The sequence below is a fragment of the Saccopteryx bilineata genome, chromosome 2 (genome assembly GCF_036850765.1).
Source record: "Saccopteryx bilineata isolate mSacBil1 chromosome 2, mSacBil1_pri_phased_curated, whole genome shotgun sequence".
Classification (NCBI taxonomy): domain Eukaryota; kingdom Metazoa; phylum Chordata; class Mammalia; order Chiroptera; family Emballonuridae; genus Saccopteryx; species Saccopteryx bilineata.
Window position 1 is genome coordinate 76,570,637 of NC_089491.1, and position 24,983 is coordinate 76,595,619.

General features: G+C 40.8%; 1 protein-coding gene across 2 annotated transcripts in view; it reads right to left on the bottom strand.

Annotated features, from left to right (window-relative positions):
• The window catches only part of TTC39B (tetratricopeptide repeat domain 39B), a 175,083-nt gene that overhangs the window by 82,752 nt on the left and 67,348 nt on the right, over window positions 1–24,983 (bottom strand). Inside the window, exon 3 of one of the 2 annotated variants that reach the window (XM_066257283.1) lies at window positions 4,473–4,568. The exons of the other annotated variant lie outside the window; for it this stretch is intronic. Within the exon in view, the coding sequence (XP_066113380.1) occupies window positions 4,473–4,568 (96 nt within the window). The remainder of the gene's footprint in view (window positions 1–4,472; window positions 4,569–24,983) is intronic. 2 annotated transcript variants of the gene reach the window in all.

Below are 24,983 nucleotides of genomic sequence, written 5' to 3' on the forward strand. Positions count from 1 at the left end.
TCACAGGAGGAGTGATAGATTAGGTAGGGTGCTGTTTTGTTCTACATAGTCTAACTACCCACATACTTGTCCAAAAGGGTAGATTTGTTCCACTTTAGAGATGTCCGTTTAGGCTGCTCTAGAATATCTTTACAACTGTTTGTTTTTACAAATACACTAAAAGACCTGTTGACTAAAAGGCAGAGTAGGAATTTTTACTGATTAATTTTTTAAAAAGGAAAAGGCTATGAAATCTGCAAATGTTATTACAATATACTGACTATGCCTATAAATAATGTCTTACATTTCCCTCCATTTCTTCATTTATATATCTTTTGTTTATTTGTTTTTCAATTAAAGTCGACATGCAATATTATATGACACTCGGGTAAACAGATATAATAGTATTAATAATTAGACATTTATATAACCTACAAAATAATCTCCCAATAAGACCAGTACCCACCTGGCACCATACATAGTTATTACAATATTACTGACTACATATCCTATGCTGTACTTTATGTCCTTGTGACTGTTTGTAACTACCAATTTGTACTTCTTAATTCATTTACTTTATTCATCCAGCCCCAAAGCCCCCCTCTTCTGGCAATCATCAGTTTGTTCTCTGTATTACAAGTCTGTTTCTGCTTTTTTTGTTTATTTTTTTTAACATTCCATATATAAGGGAAATCATATGGTATCTGTCTTTCTCTTTTTTGATTTATTTCACTTAGTATAATAACCTCTAGGTCCATCCATGTTGTCACAAATAGTAAGATTGCTTTTATGGTCAAGTAATATTCCATTGTATGTATGTCCCACTTTTTTTTTTTTTTAATTTGTATTTGTTGATTGTAGAGAGAGAGGAAGAAAGAGAGGCAGAAACATCGATCTGTTCCTGTGTATGCCCTGACCAGGGATCGAAACCACAACCTTTGCGTATTGGGACAACAGTCTAACCACCTGAGCTATCTAGCCAGGGCGCCCCACTTCTTGATCCAATCATCTATCAATGGTCTGCTTCCCTATCTTGGCTATTGTAAATAATGCTGTGGTGAACACAGGAGTGTATGTATCTTTTTGAATTAGCGTTTTGATTTCTTTGGGTAAATATGCAGAAATGAGATTGCTGTGTCATAGAGTAATTCTACATATCTTCAATTTTTCGAGGAACTTCCATTCTGTTTCCCACAGTGGCTGCGCCAATCAGCATGTCCACCAGCAGTGCCCAAGGGTTCCTTTTTCTCAATATCCTCACCAACCCTTGTTTGGCTCTGTCAGGTGTGAGGTGATACCTCATTGTGGTTTTAACTTGCATTTCTCTTATGATTAGTGACACTGAGCATCCTTTCATACATATTGGCCATCTGTATGTCCTCTTCAGAGAAGTGCTTATTCAGATCCTCTGCCCATTTTCTAATAGGCTATTAACCCTACTGCATGTAGCACTGGTGGGTATCTTCTCCCAGTCAGCACGTTCTCTCCCATTTATTGTTTCCTTTTTCATGCAAAAACTTTTTAGTTTGTGGTAGTCCCATTTGTTTATTTTTTTCTTTGTTTCCCTTGCCTGAGGAGACATATCCAAAAAAATATTACTAAGATCAAAGTCAGAGAGTTTACTGCCCATGTTTTCTTTTAGGAGTTTTATGGTTTCAGGTCTCACATTTAAGTCTTTAATCGATTTTGAGTTTATTCTTGTATATGGTGTAAGAAAGTAGATGTTTCTTTTTCTTTATTTTTGCATAACCCTGTCGGGTTTTCCCAACACCATTTATTGAAGGGACTCTCTTTACCGCATTGTACATTCTTCCTTCCTTTGTCATAGGTTAACTGACCATATAGGTCGGGATTTACTTCTGGACTCTGCATTCTGTTCCATTAATCTGTGTGTCTGTTTTTATGCCAATACTATACTGTTTTGATTACTATGGCCTTATAGCACAGTTTGGTATCAGGTAGCACAGTACCTATTGTACAAACTTTGTTCTTCTTTCTCAAGATTGTTTTGGCTATTTGCCAGCACTTCGTCTGGGAGAAAGCTGCCCCTCCAGTCATTGGTGCTTTCTGAGCTGCTGCCCCAGTGCTGGAGCTCAGAGCAAGTAAGTCCATGTGCACGCCCTGTAAGAGAAATGCCTGGGACTCCAGCAACCTCTCCTCTTACCAGGAGGGACAGGATCCCTGCTGATTTAACAGCCAGATGTTATGGGGACTCTTCTTCCCAGCACTGGTGGTCCAGGCTGGGGAGCCCAGTGTGGGCCCAAAATCTCTCCTCCCCAGGGGGAACCTTCACAGCCAAGATATCCCTGCTGATTCTTAACCAGCACATGTGGGCATAGCCTGTTTTGTGGCTGTTTCCTGCCAGCCTCAACTTGGCTTCTTCTTTACAGCCTTCTTGACATGACCTCTGTTCAGCTAGACCTCAGGTTGTTCTCAAGGGTGGCTGTTCTGTAATGTAGTTGTAACGTTGATGTGGTGTGGGAGAAAGCAAGCACAGTTTACCTACTCCACCATTGACCGGAACTTCCTTTATATATCTTTAACCTCCTCTTCTCTGATCCCTTTTCAACTCAGAAACTCACACAGATCTTAATTATTTCTCTTTAATGTTAAACTGGCAAGAAAAGGTAACTTTCCCTCACTCTTGTTTTCTCTCTTAAAACACAACTTCTCCTGCTCCTTTTCTTTGTGGGCCAGAGCTTCAAAGAGGAACTGACACTCACTTTCTTCACTGCCCCACCCCCTCGTTCACCTTCAGCCAGCACAGCCTGGCTCCTGCCCCAACTTGCTTGAAACCCTCCAAACTAAAGGTCTCTGATAACTAACTGCAATTGCAAAAGATATTTTTCAACCTATATGCACGCAGACCTCTGCGACACCTGGCTCTATTGACCGAATTTCCAAACTCGCCCCTCCCCGAAAGCCCTGCCCGCCCCACAGCCACCGTCCCATGGAGGCCGCCTCTCTCCCACGCATCTCTCTCTGTAGCTCTTGCCTGCACTCTCATCCCCTCAGCCATCCCTTCAGTGTCTGTGCTCCCAAAGGTTCCCTCCTCCATTCTCCTATTTGTTTTGCTCTCTCTTAGAAATAGCATTTGTGGTTCATGACTTCAAAAACTACACAGACGCTGAAGAGTCCAGTCTATATATCCAGCTCGCGGCTCTCTCTAAATATCATACCCTTTATTTATTATTGCTTTCAATACCTTTTTTTAGCTATTCTATTACAGCTTTCAAACTTGGCATTATAAATATTGATGCAGTAGTTACCTAGGAAACTATCAGATAAATTAGAAGATACCTCTGAAAGAGGGACACACATTTCTGAAGAAAGCTCATATTTCCATGAACAGGGACATATGGAGCAAAATAGTAATGCAGAAAATAAATGCCTTAGGAGCCTTTCAAGTTATTTTCAAGTTCACCTCCATTCCTCAATCCTCATGTTACCGCACCCCTTTCTAATACTGCCAAACTGCCAAGTCCATAGAGAAACTCATAAAGTTTCAAATGCAAATTCCAAACTGCTAAAGATCTCCTATATAATTTAAAGTTCAATAAACCTGTAAGGATAGATGAAAACCACTCTCTTGTAGTAGTAAAAAAAAAAAATAGCTTTAATAGAGTTGCCTTAATAAGTGATAAAGAAATACCCTACATGTTTACAAAGAAACAACTAGTGAATTCCAGAATAGGCAGGAAAGGGACAATATTTAGCAATTAAATGTGATATTATAAAAAATAATGCAAAGAAAAAATGTCATGCTTTACTAAGTTTTAAAAAGCAAGTTACTAAATAGCATATTTAATATGATCCCAATTAAGCAATGATTTAAAAAGTTAGTATCTCTAGATATGAAGAGAAAAACAAATACACACCTCAAAATAGTTATGATAGTTATAGTGATAGTAATATATATTTTATTCTTTATGATTTTCTATATTTCCTGAATTTTCTACAATAAACATGTTTAAATATACTTTTTAACCCAAGATAACAAGAAGACTCTAGGTAGGAAAATAACCATAATACAAATTTGAATGAAAACGCTGTGGTTAAATTCATCTTAAGAAACACATGCCTAGGAAAAAAAACTGGAATGAAATACACCAAAACGCTAACAGTCGCATTAAAGTGTCATAACTACAGTTTATGTTTCTCCTGTCCTTCGTTTTCCCCGATGCTCGGCAATGTGGTTATATTATTTTATTAAAAAATTAATGGTTAAAAAAATTTTAAGATAAAAAAGATACAAAGAGAGCTGTGCCCCAAAAGTTGAATTTAGTTTTGTTTCTGCTTTTATGTGACAGTGACATTTATTCACTGAGTCCCTTAGCCTCCTTCCCCAATTTGTGAAATGGACACCCTACCCACCTGGGCCTCTCTCCTCCCCATCAAGCCATAAAACACAGATCCCTGTTCTAACATCAGCATTATAGTTCACCAGTGGGCTACGCTGGTGCCCCCAGGAATGCTCGTACACCCTTTCTGACCTGCTCACATTCGATGATCTGTGATGTCCAGAGGCTCGTTTTGTATCTAACGATGCTAAGTGATGGCTGCTTGTTGCCATATCTGCGCAGAAAGGCCTGATAATAAAAAGAAGAAGAAAAAAAAGACAAAGTGAGGTTTTTCTTCGTCTTACAGGGAAAAGTCCACATAAATTTAAGCACGCCACACAGCCCTTCAATTATTTGGTACTTCTCACCTTCATTTCTTAGCAATTTGGAAAACCAAGTAATAACAAAAATCTACTGTTATGCGATGAATATTCCTGAAATACAGCCCCTCCAAAATAAACTTATTTTTCTTTTCTTCTCATACACACAAAAAAGGAATTAACTGAAATCACCCTCTATAGTTCTCTACCTAAAGACAGCATTGTACCTTGTATATATTCTTCCAGATCTTTTCTCAAATAAACTTATACATAACATTTTTATATTTTATTAAAATGGAATATTATAGTAGAGAAAAAAATTTTCTTTGAACCTCTTGGGGAGGGGGGGGGCTCAGACCCTGAGTGGGTCTCAAAAGTAACAAAGACAGACGAACAAGAGAAAAGCATATAAATTTTTATTGAATTACTACAGGTACTTGGGAGCCTTCACAAGAAAATAAAGAGCCAAACAAATGAGCAAAGAGCAGGCTTTTATACCTTTTAGACTAGGAGTAGTAAATGGTGAAGAAGTAACCAGGAACAGAATGATTACTTTAATAAGGTTTGTTTGCAGATTCTGTGGTCTGATAAGTATCTGTCTCCACTGTAAGAATTTATTTCCTGCCTTAATGCAGAAAAAGGAGAGCTTTTTCTTTTTCTGCCTTTTACTGCTTAATTGCCTTCAGTTCAAAATAATTTTTATGTCAAAGAGGCATATTTAGGGGTGACATACGCTGACTTCCTTCATTAAAACCTTATTTTATCCTGAAACTTTTCTTTTCAATAAATAGAATTGTTTTGTGTCTGCACAGCATTTTATTGAATGGAAGGAAGTAGCATAATTTGTTACCCGAGCCTCATTTGGGGGCATGGAGGTTGCTCCCAATGTTTTGTGACTACAAGCAATAGTGTAATATGTCCCTTCATACACTTTTGCCTGAGTATTTCCTGAAGAGAAATTGTTGAATTAAAGGGCATATATTTTGTAAGATATCTTATTTTTAATAAAGTGCTTCGTGTCCGATTGTCTATATACCACAAAGTACTGAACTGACATAGATAAGGCGGACACTGATCTGGTTTCCAGAACCTTAGGCCACTTTATTAACCCAGAGCCACTCAAGAGAAGGAAACGTCCACAGAGGAGCCTGCCCTGAATTACAACAGAAGCCCCATCCCCTGCTTCGTTCACCTTAAGAGCAGACTTCCCATAAAGAAGAATGAATTATTGACTATCCCATTAGGGAAGCTTTATTATTCTTTTATATATTTAATTTCTTATTGAATTTATTGGATGACATTGGTTAATAAAATCATACAGATCTCTGGCCCTGGCCAGTTAGCCCAGTGGATAGAGCACTGACCAGGTGTGAGGAAGTCCGGGTTTAATCCTGGGTCAGGGAACACATGAGATGCAACCATCTGCTTCTTTTCCACTCCCTTTCCCCCTTTTCTCTCTCTTCCCTTCTTGCAGCCAGTGGCTCAGTTAGTCCAAGCATTGGCTTCAGGCACTAAAAATAACTCAGTTGATTCAAGCATTGGCCCTAGACAGAGTTGCTGGCCGGGTGGATCCGATCAGGGTGCATGCAGGAGTCTGTGTCTCTATCTCCTGTATTCTCACTTTAAAAAAAAAAAATCATACGGATTTCAGGTGTACCACTCCTTAACACATCATCTGCACTGTGTGTTCACCATCCCAAGTCCCCTCCATCTACAGCCATACCACCCTCTACACACCCGGTCTTGTCTGATCTTGAAACCTAAGCAGGGCTGGGCCTGGTTAGTACTTGGATGGAAACCTTTTTTTTTTTTTAGTTTTGTGACAGAGACAGAGTCAGAGTCAGAGAGAGGGACAGATAGGGACAGACAGACAGGAACAGAGAGAGATGAGAAACATCAATTCTTTGGTGTGGTTCCTTAGTTGTTCATTGATTGATTTTTCATATGTGCCTTGACCGGGGGGGGCTACAGCAGACCAAGTAACTCCTTGCACGAGCCAGCGACCTTGGTCCAAGCTGGTGAGCTTTGCTAAAACCAGATGAGCCGCGCTCAAGCTGGCAACCTCGGGGTCTGGAACCTGGGTCCTCCACATCCCAGTCCGACACTCTATCCACTGCGCCACCGCCTGGTCAGGCTTTTTTTTTTTTTTAATTCTAAAATATATAATGCCTTCAATTAAGTGGAGTAAGATTATATTCCACCTTTCAAGCTTCCTAGTACCCTCTAATTTTTACATTCAACATTCATCTTACCTTGAATAGATCAAATTCCCTAAATTTTACACATCAGGATAGGGGAAAATCAAGGTACTTCTTAAGAGTGGTTGGGTGTGAGTGGTGGTAGGGAAAACAATACCACAGATAAAGGGGAATGTATTGTAGCTTGAAGTCAGGCTATGTTCCATCACAAGAACTTTCTACTGGAGCAGAGGAAGCACCAAGCACTACATAAGCAAGACTCTGGGCAGTGCTGCCATCTCTTTTCACAGACTTGGAAAAATAAAGATTCAAGAGGCCGTCTACCCTTTTGGACCATTTTTGCCCATCTGTTCTCTTATAGATTCACTTATAAGGACAAGAAAAAGATGGTATCAAAAATGTACTGTAGCCTGACCAGGCGGTGGCACAGTGGATAGAGCATCGGACTGGGATGCAGAGGACCCAGGTTTGAGACCCCGAGGTCGCCAGCTTGAGCGTGGGCTCATCTGGTTTGAGCAAAGCTCATCAGCTTGCACCCAAGGTTGCTGGCTCGAGCAAGGGGTCACTCAGTCTGCCAAAGGCCCACGATCAAGGTACATATGAGAAAGCAATCAATGAACAACTAAGGTGCCACAAAGAAGAATTGATGCTACTCCTCTCTGTCCCTTCCTGGTTGTCTATCCCTATCTGTCCCTCTCTCTGAGTCTCTCTGTCTCTGTCACAAAAAATTTAAAAAAATTTTTTTTCTTTTATTTTTTCATTTTTCTGAAGCTGGAAACAGGGAGAGACAGTCAGATAGACTCCCGCATGCACCCGACCGGGATCCACCCGGCACGCCCACCAGGGGCGATGCTCTGCCCATCCTGGGCGTCGCCATGTTGCGACCAGAGCCACTCTAGCGCCTGAGGCAGAGGCCACAGAGCCATCCCCAGCGCCCGGGCCATCTTTGCTCCAATGGAGCCTTGGCCACGGGAGGGGAAGAGAGAGACAGGGAGGAAAGCGCGACAGAGGGGTGGAGAAGCAAATGGGCGCTTCTCCTGTGTGCCCTGGCCGGGAATCGAACCCGGGTCCTCCGCACGCTAGGCCGACGCTCTACCGCTGAGCCAACCGGCCAGGGCAAAAATTAAAAAATTTTAAAAAGAGAGAAATGTACTGTAAAAGAGTCTCTGTTTCTTATTTGTCTTTAGCTTTAATTATAAAATTCTCTCCAGTGTTGAAATTTTTGAGTTTTTTTTTAAATCAAAATTAATCATTCTTTCCTGACCTGTGGTGGCACAGTGGATAAAGCACTGACCTGTAACCCTAAGGTTGCCAGTTCAAACCCCAGCACTTGCCTAGTCAAGGCACATATGGGAGTTGATGTTTCCAGCTCTTCCCCCTTCTCTCTCTCTTTCTGTTTCTCTCTCTGTCTCTCTTAAAAATGAATTAATAAAATAAAAAAAAAAGATTTTTTTAATTAATCATTCTTTCCTTCAACATTGCTGGTTTTGAGGGCTTACTTAGGGAAACTTCCCTGTGCAAAGATGATCTAATATCATTGTACTGATGTTGTTACTTTTTCATATTTAATTTGTTGATCTATTTATAATTTGAGTACACAACATAAGATAGTGCTATGAATTTGTTTCTTAATCTCTGGTCATTTTCTCAAGATAATTTTTAAAAGCCCACATCTTTTCTTCCAATGATCTGACATCCCATCTACGTAAAACATTAAAATTTTATTAAGTTCTGCTAAAATCAAGTATCTTGTGGCAGTTAAGTGTTGCATGTTCCAAAGCTATGTCTAGTGTCTTTTCCTGGCACAATGGACTTGAATTTAACAGAACTTAATAATTATTAATAAAATTATTTTAGATTTTATACATCTTTTCTGAGGTATAACAGTTTGGGCTAGATGCCTTTAGTCCTTTATGCTTTTATATACATGTATACAACGTCCTAGAAATTCTATAGTATCTTAAATTTACATTAATGTCACAATAAGTATATCATGCTACAAATCAAGATTTTATTTAGTAGTATTTTGATATAGTTCTAATTCACTCACTTAAACAACTACCTAGTGTTTCATCAAGAAATAATTTTTTATGAGAAATGTTTCAAATACATGGAGAAAATAATATAACATGCAAGTATATCTGGAATTCATTTTTGTGTACAGTGTGAGCTGCACATATTTGTTTCCCACGTGGACAGGAAATTAGCCCAACACCAATAAATAACTCATTCTTCAGCTACGTCTTAGCTTGGAAATAAGACGAAAGGAGAACCAGTGTCCTCTCAATGTCACCATGGAGCACTAACAGGCCCAGCCAAAGGTATACCTTTGTTTGATCTGCTATTTACTATTTTTTTAATTAATTTGAGAGAAAGAGAGAAACATTGATTTGATGTTCTACTTATTTATGCATTCATTGGTTGATTCTTATAAGTGTCCTGATCAGAAATCAAGCCTGCAGCCTTGTTGTATGGGGGTCACCCTCCAGACAACTGAGAGCTGCTTGGCCAGGGCCTGATTTGCTATTTACTATCAACTGAGGCCTATACTCTGTAAAATTATATGTTAACTTATAGGTTTTTCTATCTGGTAAATATCCAAATAATTTGTCTAGTAAGGTTATGGTTTTATTGCCTTGTAAGAGATCAACCAGTTTTTGTATATAACAAGTCTTATTCTAACATTCTTTCTTCAGTTCCCCAAAAATTCTTGGAACCATTTACCACCTTGCTGATTACTTCACTGATAAATAGATCTTTGACATTTGTTCATGCTGGAATTTTTATACGCCGACATACTGAATAACACTGCTATCGCTATAACACAGGGCAAGTTTCCACATGTGCGCAGGTCTGTCTCCAGGCACTCTTGTGTTCCACTTGGATATCTGCCTCTCTCTGCCCCTCACATGATTTTCATTATCATGACTTTCTTTAGACACCAATGGAGCAAGCTCTCTACTTTATTAAATGTTCCTTTTGGGGGGATTGGGAAGGGATTGGTATTATTTTACCCTCATTCTTAGTTATAAATTTTAGAGTAAGTTAAGTTACAAGCAAAATCCTGTCATGGTTTTTAGCAAACTTTGCAGAGAATTGCTGTCTTTATAACATTACATTTTTACATCTATACACTTTTATTCAGGTCTTCTCTTCCTTCCATCAATCAAGGTTTGTAATATATGGAACGCTGGCGGCACTGGGGTCCATGCATCTTTGCACAACAGCCATGCTACACGTTCCCTGTATCGCTTCAGTTTTAGAATCTGTACCACCAAAGAAAGCAGTTATTAAAAACTTAAATAGAATGACTAGTCTGTTCCACGGCTGCACATAAACAAGACATTACACTGAGATATTAAAAGAAATGTATTTTTAGCCAGTGAAAAATATTATTTAGTTGATAAATGCTAAAGAAAACAAGTCATTTCAATTACAGGTGCTAGTGTGCTGGAAAAGATATCCTTACGTGGCCCTGTTTTCACTGCTCTAATTATCTCAAGCTTCTAAAAAAGCTTTATCAAGGTACGATTCACCAGAACATACAATTCGCCCATGTAAAGTATACAATCAATGATTTTTAGTATATTCATATTCACAGCAGTGTGCAACAACTACCACAATCTAATCTTTGAAATATTTTGTGACCCAAAAGAAACTTTGTATTCATCCATGAGCAGTCAATCCCATAGTCTTAGGCAACCACTAAAACAATTTTTGTATCTATAGTTTGCCTATAACCTTTTTTCACTTAGCATGATGTTTTCAAGATTAATTCATGTCATTGTATTATCAGTACTATTACATTCCTTTTTATTGGTAATATTCCATGATATGGAATATTACCAATAAATATTGTTGGTAATATTCCAACAATAATACATTTTGTTTATTGTTTTATTAGTTGATGGATGTATGGATTATTTCCACTTTTTGGCATTTATGAGTAATGCTGCCATTGACATTCTATATCTATGCTATTGACTCTATTATAGCTAACATTTTGAAAAACTGTCAGACCATTTTCCAAAGTGGCTGTGTGATTCTACAGTCCTACCAGTAACATATGAGAGTTCTAATTTCTCCATAGGTTGGCCAACACTTGTTATTGCCCATCTGAGTGGATGTAAATGTATCTTATTATGGTTTTGACTTGTATTTACCTAATGACTAATGAGAGTGAGCCTCTGTATAGGTCTTTATTCGCCATTTGTATACCTTCTTTGGAGAAATGTCTATTCAGTTTCCTTGGCCATTTGTTAATTGAGTTGTCTTTTTATTTTTGTATTTTGTACTGCTCTAATTTTTAATCACAAGGTAGAACTATTTTCCAATGAAAAGTTTTCTGCTGTCTTCGTTTAAACTTTTTCTCTCATTCAAATCATAATCATCAGAATCAATTCAAAGTTAATTTCCCAAGTAAATTCAACACCATGTGCTGTGTTCCTGCACAATGAAAAGCTAGCTTATCTTGAAAAATAAAAAAGTGAAGTAAAATTTCCAAAATTGAGAAAAAAAAACCAAACAGTATCCTTCAAGCTTTTTCATCAAAGGTAAAATCTCACTTTAAGGGGAGAAAAGGAATGACCGGAGCTAGGCCAGCTGTTTGCTAGAAGAGGCACCACTTATATAATCTACAGTCTGAATGGTGTCCCACGGAGTTATGAACATAGGACTCCAGTGATACTACCACCAGGTTTCCAAGAAATCTATTGCTTAATATTGACCATATATGATCAGCTAGCCTTTCTTACTAAAGAAAACTGCTGCTCACCAGACCAAATTCTGCCCAGTGGGCAATGGCTTCAATTAGCCATTCTCATGACCATTGATCAGAGGAAGTGTGGACATGCTGGAGCTGCCGCTGGGAGAGCAAGAACAGCCAGAAATTAACAGGTACTCCACACACACTTCTTACTCTCAACAGGCCTCTCACCAGCGCTATCAGAATCCAAGGAAAGGAATTCAACATTTGCTCACCACTCCGATCCTGCTCCTTCAGAAGGTAGGAATTAAAAAGCTGGCAAAGGCCAAAGGACCAGCACAAACAAATGATATAATTATTCTATTTAAGGAAATACTTCTCAATTCACAAACTAAATAACCTGGCCCTAAATACCCTCTGCTTAGACTTCCTCAACCAAAACTACAAGCCTCCATATTATCTGTAGGGCTTGGGTGATTTTTATATATATTCTTTGTGCTTTTCTATGTTTTTTGCAAATTTCAAAAATGATCATACACTACTTTTTATAATCAGGATAAAATATAGTTAATATATATTTTGAACAATTTAAGTTCCAATTTGTGAAGGGAATATTCAAATATTAATTTAAGAAGACACCTTCTGATCATCATTTTATATCACACATAGCTTAAAATAGTTCTCCTAAAAAAAATACAAAAACAGCCTGACCAGGCGGTGGCGCAGTGGATAGTGTCAAACTGAGAGGCGGAGGACCCAGGTTCGAGACCCTGAGGTCCACAGCTTGAGCGCGGGCTCATCTGGTTTGAGCGAAGCTCACTAGCTTGGACCCAAGGTCACTGGCTCAAGCAAGGTGTTACTCGGTCTGCTATAGCCCCATGGTCAAGGCACATATGAGAAAGCAATCAATGAACAACTAAGGTGTTGCAATGAAAAACTGATGATTAATGCTTCTCATTTTCTCCGTTCCTGTCTGTCTGTCCCTATCTATCCCTCTCTCTGACTCTCTTTCTGTCTCTGAAAAAAAAAACAAAAAACCAAGAACAATATACTATTTTTAGTCCTTCCTAGGTGTATAAGTTAGAATGCATCACTATCCAATGTGTTTCTAATGTGACTTTAGACATTTTAGAACACTTCCAAATATTTACTACTTTGAAAAAGTCATGTCTTAAGTGTTTTGTTTTTTTTATTTTACCTTTTTATTTCCTACATAGAAAACACACTTCAATGTTATTTTGTTTTGAATCTAAAATAGCTGTAATACTAAATTCCTGAATTGATTTCAAACTTATTATTTTATACATACATTTATAATCTCAATCTGATTTGTAATGTATCTACTTTTGCAGAAAATGAACTGAGATTTTCTTTTTTTATCGGAAGGAAGTGGCCCTCACAGGGGCTGCAGGTGGCAGTGAGCAGGCACACTCTGAGTTCTTGACACCAGCCCCGTTAGCAGTGTTGGCAGACCAGGGCCTGCGAGCATGTCAGCCAGCGAGAGTTCTCCCGGCCCTACTGGAAGGTGGGGAGTGACAGGTCCGTCAACACAGACGGGTTCATAACTATTTAAACAGCTTTATGCCAGGGACTTCCCTTTACCCTGTCCAATTTTATATTTTTATAAAATCTCAGAAACTGAGATTAAGATAGAAAAAGCAAGCTAATCAACTCTGCAGAGAAAAAATTAAGCTGGGAATGGACCATAATTTTAAAAGATGATATACTAAATGAATGAGTTAAATTAGTAAACGAAAGTATAATTTTCTCTCACAAACACCTGGGAATGCCATATTACAGACTCTGTATCAGGCATTAGCTACATGAAATCACTCAGTTCATGCTCTCAAAGGTGATACCTGAAGGTAAAATGTAAACTTTAAATCATTCACAACTTTTTACTACTATGTTGTTAAGTCACATTATTTTTATCCTGCTTATTAATTCCTAAATTTGGATCAAAAAACTAATTAAAAGCAGAAAAAAAAAGATATGACTCAACAATACGGCAGTTTGATTACTGGTCAGGGCACACAGAAGAAGCAACCATTTGCTTCTCCCCCTTTCCCCTCTCCCCCTTCTCTCGCTCTTCCTTTCCTACAGCCAGTGGCTCAATTGGTTAGAGCGTGGCCCTGGGCACTGAGGTTGGTCCAGCACTAAAAATAGCTCAGTTGATTTAAGCACTAACTCCAGACAGGGGTTGCCAGATGGACCCCAGTTGAGGCACATTTGGGAGTCTGCCTCACTATCTCCCCTCCTCTCAAAAAAAAAAAAAAAAAAAAAAAAAGGATATTAACCGAGGCAACTTAAGCTGTATTAATAGATGCAGAACATCTAGATAGAAGAAAGTGATAGTCTGTCCTAAGTTTCATTTAATTGACTGTTTTTAACAATGTTTTTTTTTTTTGTTTGTTTGTTTTTTTTATTAAAGAGACAGAGAGTGAGTCAGAGAGAGGGATAGACAGGGACGGACAGACAGGAACGGAGAGAGATGAGAAGCATCAATCATTAGTTTTTTGTTGTTGTTGTTGTTGTTTTGTGTTTTTTTTGTATTTTTCTGAAGCTGGAAACAGGGAGAGACAGTCAGACTCCCGCATGCGCCCGGCACGCCCACCTGGTGCGATGCTCTGCCCACCAGGGGGCGATGCTCTGCCCCTCCGGGACGTTGCTCTTTTTGTGACCAGAGCCACTCTAGCGCCTGGGGCAGAGGCCAAGGAGCCATCCCCAGCGCCCGGGCCATCTTTGCTCCAATGAAGCCTTGGCTGCGGGAGGGGAAGAGAGAGACAGAGAGGAAGGAGGGGGGGGGGGAGCAAATGGGCGCTTCTCCTATGTGCCCTGGCCGGGAATCGAACCCGAGTCCCCCGCACGCCAGGCCGACGCTCTACCGCTGAGCCTACCGGCCAGGGCCCAATCATTAGTTTTTCATTGCGCGTTGCAACACCTTAGTTGTTCATTGATTGCTTTCTCATATGTGCCTTGACCGCAGGCCTTCAGGAGACTGAGTAACCTCTTGTTGGAGCCAGTGACCTTGGGTTCAAGCTCGTGGGCTTTTGCTCAAACCAGATGAGCCCGCGCTCAAGCTGGCAACCTTGGGGTCTTGAAATTGGGTCCTCTGCATCCCAGTCCAACGCTCTATCCACTGCGCCACCGCCTGGTCAGGCTAATTGACTGTTTTTAAATATGTAGTTTCTCTCCCCATCAAAGTATAAACTCCTGGAAGGCAGGATTGTATCACAGCTCCTAGCAAAGCCAGTGTGACATCAGCAAGCCACCTGCCAAGTGTCCTCCTGGGCAGATCTGCCTGCCTTACAAGTGGAAGCCTTCCATAAGACTGCTGGCTGACTGACTGAATAAATGGACAGACCAGGAGCGAATGGGGGACAGCACTGCTTTATTTTTCATTGGAAGGAACTGTCCCTCACTCTCGTCTGGTCAGATCAACCACCTGGACTGTCTGATGTCCTAGACATACTGTTCTAAGACAACCAACAACTGGAAATGCAACTAGAAGCCAACAGCCAGTAAGAGGAAAGACTCAAAGCCAGATCAACAAAAGGAGGACTTCAAGAAAGTGGAGAAGCTTAACCCGAAAGGAAGAGATGGAAGAAAGCAGAGAAAAGAAAAGAACACGGAACTTATTTCCAGACATCTCCCTCTCTAATTCATCCTTCTAAACCACCTTCTCTGGAGCTCCTACATCCAAATGACCCCATAAAATACATAATAACGTGTATAAGGAGAGAGAACAAAATAATGTGGCAAAATTGTTAAAAATGGAGTAAGAGTATACATTAAGTTCTCTGCATTATTCTCACACTTTTTCATTAAGTTTGAAATTATTACAAAGTAAGAAAATGTTTTTAAAAGACAGATTAGGTGTCCCTCTAGCAAAGGGCAGAAACAGGGATCAAATGAGTGGTCACTGGGCCTCAAGCACTGAACTAGCCAATGCCAGCAGAGAATGCTAATCCCTGAGGATCATGGACACACCAACAAGTCCAGCCATCACAGGTGCGTGGCTGGCAGAGGCAGTGGAACCAAATACAATGGGTTTGGTGCTTGGGGTGTTCTATTCAAGGATGAGACATGTGGTCATGAAATGGTTTTAATTACTTGCAGCAAGTAAAGGGGATTCACATTAAGAGTTCTGTCCACCTGAAGGGATGCACAGGCATTGCTTATACACACTATATGTTTTATTACATGTTGATTTCTTCTTTGAAGTTGATTAAAGTTATCCCTGTTGGGTTCTGGTTAAGTTCATTCAGTTACAGCTGCATCTGCAAAATACTATACTACACTTTAACATTTAGCAGAATACCATTTAGTAAAAACTGCTAGACTTTGAGACCCTTGTCCTATGTAACGGCAGCAAAGACAGAGATGAACACAAACACAACAGGATACAGCCATCAACCAGACAGCAATCCCAGAGCCATGCTCCATCACACACCCCTTTCTCCCGCCCCCACCAGGCGGCACCTGGGAAGGAGAGGCAGAGGGAGGAGAAACCTTTGAGATGGGTGATACAGGCCCGCTGCAGAATTTAAAGATTTACTTGACTGGGCACTTGCCTTTCCCACTCCCCCAAGAAAATCTAAGTCATTCCAAAAGAGACTGATTGAAATTTGAGCAGATCATATCATCTTTAATTGACAATGTTTTTTTCTTCCATCCTTAATGGGGATGAGAGTTTCAGAGCCAATTGAGAACTGAAAAGAATGAAAGTTCATTATGTATAAAATATAGTGTGTCTCCAACCTTACAAAAAAAATGGGGAGTAGGATTCAAGTCTCTTAGGAAAAAATAAACTATCCCAACAGATGCTGTTTGTCTTGCCCACGGCCACAGCAAATCATTGACGGAGGGGAAAATAAAACCAGAGCCTCTGCCCTTCAAATTCCTTCCTTAGGCAAAACAAACTGGACTCCTCACATTATTCAAAATGAGTAACAATGGGATGTTAGATTGGCAAGAAGTGGGTATAGCTCCTATTTCACTTTGCTGCTTTTCTTTGATATTTATTTATTTATTTTGAGAGAGAGAGAGAAATGGACAAAATAGAAAAAGAGAGAGATGAGAAGCAATAATTTTTTGTTATGGCACCTTAATTGTTCATTGATTGCTTTCTCATATGTGCCTTGATCAGGGGACTCAAGCCAAGCCAGCAACCCCTTGCTTAAGCCAGTAACCCCTTACTCAAGCCAGCGAGCTTAGTCTCAAGCCAGCAACCTTGGGCTCAAGTCAATGACCTTTAGGCTCAAGCCAGAAACCATGGGGTCATGTCTATGATCCCATGCTCAAGCCAGCAACCTTAGTCTCAAGCCAGCAACCTTGGGCTCAAGTCAATGACCTTTAGGCTCAAGCCAGAAACCATGGGGTCATGTCTATGATCCCATGCTCAAGCCAGCGACCCCACGTTCAAGCCAGTGAGCCTGTACTCAAGCTGGTGACCTCGAGGTTTCGAACCTGGGTCCTCAGAGTTCCAGGCCAATGCTCTATCCACTGCACCACCACCTGTTTACTTCACAGGGATGTTATGAGAGGAAATGCATTCTACTTAATAGAATCACTTTTAGACTGAAACATCACATAAAGGTGGTGCTGACGTTGTTGAATAGTTTAAGTGATTGAGGCCAAGAACTTCCCATTAGACAGACGATTATATTCTTGCTGCTCAGTAAGCCAGCACTCCCTGCAGTCCCGAGCAGAGGCCGCGTAAGCAGCACTGTGCCATTCTCCTTAGTCCCCCAAAGGAGGAATGCAGAGCGAACAGGGTTTGCAATGCGACACTGAAGGGGGAAGGGGGTGTATCATTTCTTTTATTTTTTTAATATTTTATTTTTAACTTTATTCAGTTTTCTTAGAGAGAGAGAGAGAGAGAAGGGAGAGGAGCAGGAAGCATCAACTCTCATATGTGCCTTGGACAGGTGTATCATTTCTTTTAAAACATCAGAAACCTAAAACAAAGAGGAGCAAAAAACAAAAATCAGTGCTAAAAATAAGTTTTCCTTCTATTTACTTCTCGAAATAAAGGCTACTTAAGTAATTTTCTCTGGTTAGATAATGTGCATCTCCTCTGGGTTCCTTGGTCAGAATTTAAAACTCATCATAGTATAATGATTGGATTACTTTTCAGTTGTGGTGAATCGATTATGAGCCTCTTAAGGAGAGAAACTCCGGCTCAGATGAGACATGCTCAATGATTTTTTAATGAATGAATGGCATTTTTATTGATTCTATATAAGCACCCTTGTGCCAAATACAGTCATGATACTTGGCATTTTATGTGGTATATGTTGATTATGGAAAGTACTCGTGAATATATTATCACAGAATCCTTCATTTACAAACAAGCAGCTTTCAGTAAACACAAGGACTTCCCTTCCTATTAAGGTCAGACAAACAAAAGAGAAGGGGAAGCATATAAAAATATTCAAGTAATTAAATGCCGAACTTTAATTTTCTGTGGATCATCCATGTGCAGCTGTTTTCATAGTTGGTGTGCTGTGTTTATTCAACCTATGATATCAAGAAGACACACAAAATGTTTTTGCTACACCGAGATGCTATTGCTTAGAAAAGAAAACAACAAACATCTAAGCTAATATTAAGGAGGGGTGACGGCACATAAATGTTCTATGGGGCCTGGTGTGCTGGATACTGGAAAGGCTCAAAATGTGCTTCATCCACTAACTGAAAAGATAATGGCTATAACCCAAATCCACAAGAGAAGCTCAAGTCTTGGTCTCACACTTCCCTGTTTTCGAAAACATAGTCACCTGCAATGATTTGAAATGAAGTATTCTGTAACATGCTCTTCTAAAACAATCACCAAAGAAATCCATTCCAACCACTCAAATAGTCACTAAAGGCTTTCCACAGCTGCAGACTGATGAAATAGATATACCAGAGGAAAAGTAACCCATGCATGAAATCCATACCAAATTCATGTTCATGTACTTTGCCCATATATGCAGCCCTGCCCTTTCTAACTCGAGCCAAAGATGTAAGTGTAAATATGGTGTCAAAAAGGGGAAAGCAACTGCAAAATGTTAGGAAGACCTCTGGACATGAGGCCCAAGAACACTAAGCATTTTTTATGACACAGGATTCCAGGAGCGCACTGAGGATTTTAAAAGGGGGACAGAGGGCTATACTCCCCCAGTCAACCTGTGGCTAATGGACACAATACAACAGCTCGGGCACAGAACTGCCAACCTGTAGCACAATGGGGTACAGTCGGCTCACTGAATGAGCTTGGGCAACTGATTCGACCTTTGTGCACTCATCTTCCTCATCCATATCGGGAGCAACAAGACCAATTAGCACAGTTATAGAAGATACAGACTACCATAGGTGGCCCGGCACAGAACACATTCTAGAAAGATTCTAGTTCCATCTCTTCTCAACTAAGATACAAAAATGACGACAAAGCTAAAGGGTGCTAAGCCTCCTCCCCTCCCCGCTTTGTTCAGGAAACCCCATAGACCAGGGGTAGTCAACCTTTTTATACCTACCGCCCACTTTTGTATCTCTGTTAAGTAGTAACATTTTCTAACTGCCCACTGGTTCCACAGTAATGGTGATTTATAAAGTAGGGAAGTAACTTTACTTCATAAAATTTACAAAGCAGAGTTACAGCAAGTTAAAGCATATAATAATAATTACTTACCCACCATGAAAGCTGGAACGCCCACTAGTGGGCGGTAGGGACCAGGTTGACTACCACTGGCTAAGAGCCTCAAAATATCCTATTTCATGAGAGGCCTCAGAGGCTTCTGTTAATCAAATGAGAGATTTGATGTAAAAAGAAAATGGGAGATTAAAAACTACACAAGTTGTAAGTGGGTATTTTCTATATAAGTTTGTTTATCAGTCACTTGGTTAGAAATCAGAACATATCTTCTAGCCTGACCAGGTGGTGGCGCAGTGGATGGAGCATCAGCCTAGGAAGCTGAGGACCCAGGTTCAAAACCCCAAGGTCGTCAGCTTCAGTGCAGTCTCACGAGCTTGAGCGCACAGTCGCCAGCTTTAGCGTGGGATCATAGACATGACCCCACGGTGGCTGGCTGAGCCCAAAGGCCACTGGCTTGAGCAAGGGGTCACTGGCTTGGCTGGAGCATCCAGGTCAAGGCATGTATGAGATACAACTACTAGTTGATGCATATTTTCTATGAAAACAATAACTGAAATATATCTGTGGTAGGCAGTTAGGCACACGTGAGCAGAGCATGGACAATGGGCCAGGTGTGGAAGGTCCCCAGGGTGGAAAGCCCTGGGTGCCTAGCAACAGGCAAAACTGGGAAAACAGGGACTTCACCCCCAGGTGATCTTTCCTTCCCAAGAATATCTCTGGGTCATGCAGTCTAGACCCCTTGAACTTTCATGTCACTGCTCAGGCAGTTTGGATTCTCCCTTGACCTTTCCTCCATGGCATGCTGCTAGTCAAGCAGGTTAAATTCCCTTAGAGAACACACGGGGGCCAGCAGTAAGCCCTAAGACAGTGAGGGTCTGAGCCACACTGAATACATCAAGGACGCAATTGTATTTCAGCTTCAGGCCCAGAAAGGCAGCAAAACCAGACAAATGATGCCATGGCTGATAGCAGAACCAGCTGCAATGACTCATGACCATCTGTCCTGGTGCCAACCAATCAGTGGAGACCATGACCCTGAAAAAACACACCTGGAAAGCTGATGAATATTATTAAGAGCCTTCCCTGGGACCTCCCCTAAAGTCCCCACCCTTTAGAAGCCCTTAGGGACAGAAGACCCAGCACTCGTCTGCTGAGCAGGCCATGACTCCCCTCCCCCTTAGGTGCATTGCCCTGACCTTTCTCTTTCTCCTAAGGTCAAAGGGTCCTTCTTTTGCCTCTGTAACTTGTTTCCTGAGCTCTTTTCTTCTATAGCTCACTTCTTCTACTTCTGTGACTTTCTTTTTTTCCTTTTTTTTTAATATTTATTCATTCATTTTAGATAGGGAGAGAGAGAGAGACAGAGAGAGAGAAGGGGTAGGAGCAGGAAGCATCAATTCCCACATGTGCCTTGACCAGGCAAGCCCAGGGCTTCGAACCAGCGACCTCAGCATTTCAGGTTGCTGCTTTATCCTCTGCACCACCACAGGTCAGGCTACCTCTGTGACTCTCTAAATAAACTTTCTCTTATAGTTTGAGTCTTGGCTCTAAATTCTTTCTTAGCCAGAACTCAAGAACTGAGGTTGCTGAACCGAAGTCTGGTCTGACTCCCCTGGTCTAACACCCAGTGCCATTTTCTCACTGCCAACATGTCTACAGATAGATACAGAGATACACACAAATGCATGCATATTATGTGTATATACATGCATATAAATATGCAAACATGCTAAATTCTCAACCTAAGCCACAAAAGCCTGTCTAAGACCTAAATTATTAAAAATTTTGGCCAAAGTCTTAGAGCCAGGAGCAAGGTATCATATTACAGGACTGAGGCATACTTCCCCTCTACCAGTCCCTGGACTGTGGCCAGAAATCCTCTCTAAATACAAATCCATGTCATCTTCATCATGAAAATACTGCTGCAGCTTGTCACTTCCCTTGCCACAGTTCTTGACAGGCACCCTTGGCATCTGCCTATCCTTATTTGAACTGCAGACCTCCCAAGCTTCTTGGCAAACACTGAAGAGATGGTGGCAGTGGGCATCAGAGTATGTGCCCCCAGAATATGCCATATGGACAGAATGATTGTTTTGAAGCCAATTAGCTCTCTGCCTTCCCCCTTTCTATCTAAAAGCAGGGGATAAATTTCCCTTTATAAAGGTGTCCCCCTCTCCCTTACTAGGAAGAGAATGACCAAGGCACCAGAAAAAGATTTTTATTTGTATAACAAACCTTACTAAACAATCCTTTTGTGCTGTACATTTCCCAGTCACCTTCCCATAGCTTACCTCAGGGGTCCCCAAACTACGGCCCCGCGGCCGCATGCGGCCCCCTGAGGCCATCTATCTGGCCCCCGCCGCACTTCCAGAAGAGGCACCTCTTTCATTGGTGGTCAGTGAGAGGAGCATAGTTCCTGTTGAAATACTGGTCAGATTGTTGACTTAAATTTACTTATTCTTTATTTTCAATATTCTATTTGTTCCCATTTTGTTTTTTTACTTTAAAATAAGATATGTGCAGTGTGCATAGGTATTTGTTCATAGTTTTTTTTTATAGTCCGGCCCTCCAACGGTCTGAGGGACAGTGAACTGGCCCCCTGTGTAAAAAGTTTGGGGACCCCTGGCTTACCTCATCCAGAAGCCCAAAAGCCCTTTTCTTTTCTAGCCTCTTCTCCAGGCTTCGTCATCCTTTGTTAAGATGGTATATAAATAAGTCCCAAATTCTAATCACTTCCACTAGGCACATTTCTTTGTGAACTCTGCTAACTTTGTGTGTGTATGTAATTTAACTTGTTTTTGTTTTCTCTTGCTAATCTGTCTTCTGTGCATTTAATTTGCAGGGCCCCAAGAAATGAACCTGAGAGTAGAGGAAAAAGATTTTCCTTTCCTACAACAGTCTCTCATATCTCGGGTCTCTATACTTACTAATAACCCCACCCCCACCCCGCTAGACCCAATTGCCCAGGTATCTAGCAGTATCTGCCTACATTCAGATATCTCCTCTTCCAGAAAGCCCCAGGAGGTGAGCATCTCACCAGACTCCTGTCCATTACCCAGGAGTAGGTTGGTCGCCCGCCTTTTGCTTCCACAGAACCCTGACCTTCTCCATACCACAATGTTTACCCCACTAACAAACCAAAGACAGTTTGTCTGTATTCCCCAACAAACTGTAGGAGCCTGAATGAATATTAATTAATAAGCCAAGATATTTGCTTTGTTAAAAAAAATCCTAACCAGGCAGTGGCGCAGTGGATGGAGCGTCAGACTGGGATGCAGAGGAGATCGAGACCCCGAGGTCGCCAGCTTGAGTGCGGGCTCATCTGGTTTGAGCAAAAGCTCACCAGCTTGGACCCAAGGTCGCTGGCTCCAGCAAGGAGCTACTCGGTCTGCTGAAGGCCCGCGGTCAAGGCACATAGGAGAAAGCAATCAATGAACAACTATGGTGTCACAGTGAAAAACTAATGATTGATGCTTCTCATCTCTCTCCGTTCCTGTCTGTCTATCCCTCTCTCTGACTTACTCTCTGTCTCTGTGAAAAAAAAAAAAAAAAATCCTAACCAGTTTACTCTCAAGTAATAACCACCGGGCAGCTGAGGGAGACTCTGAATTGGGGGTGTCAGGGCACGTGGGGGAGGTCTACCAGGGTTTCTTTTAGAACCCAGACCAGCCAAATACCTTTACCGATCCAGACTCCTGTTGCTGTTATTTTGGTTTGGCTTGGTTTGGTTTGGTTTTGTTGGTAGGTTGACTCTGGTCTATTGTTTGCTTCCTGTTCTGTTTTTGGTGTCTGTTGGGCAGATAAGTTATTTTATGCTCACTCTGTTAGAGATGGCCGCTGCTCTCACGTGGTGATGCTTTCCCGTGATACAGCTAATTACCTTTCATGCTTGGGAAAAGGCTTGGTTATGCTAATAGGTGCTGGAGAAGGGGGTTGTCTCACCGAAAAGTTTTAAAAGGAGGAGCTAGGAGGCCATTTTGGAGAGAGTGACCACATTCTTGTAGAGAGGAGGAGCCCATGTTGTAGGAAGGCAAGGAGGTCATGTGCAGGAGAGGAGATAGCCAAAATGGCAGAATGCTGAAGGAGAAGCCCGTTTGTGCAGGAGAAGGAGATGGGAACAGAGGTGAATGAGGCTGATGAAGCCTTTGATTCTAGGAAAAAACCGGAAAGAATGGGTTTTGGTGCCCATGTGTTTGTGTTTACTCATTAGCCGGTACGAGTCTAGAATAAAAGAAAATGGCCCACCAGTTCTTGGCTCTGTTGTTTCTCTACGATCAGTCTGAATCAAATGCGAACCTACACAGGCCAGGAGGCTATGATGGTGGACGCAGCTACTGGCTTTACAGTGTCTTATAGTCTTCTAAGCCTTAGAATCTAAGGTACTGTAATGAAATGAACAGTGACTAGAAAATCAGGAAACCACTTTAACTATGATGTGATCTCGATAGATAGATAAATGATAGATAGATAGATAGCCTATCACATACGTATTACACTAATTAAATAATTTCCAAAATCTCTTTCCAACACAAGCATTCTAAGGATCTGTGGCTTTAGATCAGGGACAAAATCAGTTGCAAGTGTTTGTACGTTCTGAATATGTCTGGCCACAAAGTCCCTATACTTCTACAGTTGAAAAATTACCACAATTGCAATGAAATAATTAGGTAGCTTTTGAATGCCCCCTCATCTGCTAAACATAACTGATCCATGAAGACAGGTATAATATTTTGTTTAGAATCATATTCAAGAGCTTGGCAAAAGCTTCACAACAAATTTAAACGTTTGTTGAATGAATGAATGAATGAATGAATGAATGGAATTAATGAATGAATATAAATTTTTACAAGTCTAGCTAAGGCAGAACTTCCAATTTTAGGAATCTTTCCTAATTAAATAGAAAGTTTCTGCAATTAAGTACGACAAAAGATTTAAAAATAAAAACAGCAGCTGTTTCATCTCTGTGTGGTGGAGAGTTTCTTTTTAAAATCCTTGATTTAGTTTATGCTTCAGTAAATCCACCAATATACTAGCACCCACAAAGCTCATATAAGTTAAACATATTCTATTGTATATTTACAAAGATGACTGTTACCAGTTGTTTTAAAGTATTTTGACAACTGGTCTCTGAACATATCAACTTTTAGAAATTGATTTAGGTAATGTGTTTTTAAGATAAAGGAATGAGATCAGCAACCAAACAATGTGAATCAGTTCACTAAAGACTTTCATTTAACAAAGGCAAATCAAGAACATATGGGGGTTACGTGGGAACCATAATTTAACCTTTATACAAAATTTTCAAAACTGATCGTAATAACTCAGCAAGGTTACAGTTCTAGCCTCCAGTGAATTCCAGTGGGGAAAAGTGGGACACGATGACTAAGAGCAGATGTTTAGACTAAAGGGTCTGCGTCACCAGAAAAAAAATGGCACAGTTTCAAATGCACAATTAGAAAAGGGTGATCATGCAAAGCTCACTCTTCTGTAACTCCCATTTCCTGTAATCTTGCTACAAAGAGACAGGCTGAAGCTGACACAGCAAGGCGAGGGAGGCAGTCTATCAACCCAAGAGCATGACCCTATACTTAATCTTTCTGTAAGGTTTTAGGCACCCTAGCAAAACAAAACCTGTAATGAAGCCCACAAAGGACACGAGACAAACACAGCGAACACAAAGTGAGTCACTGCAAACCTTCCATTGTTCTGCAGCCCCATGCACACCTTGCAGCAACAATAATCCAGCCACAGCATCCAGGGACACCGCAGTCTCTGCAGCAGCCAGACTTGTTATTTTCTCTGATT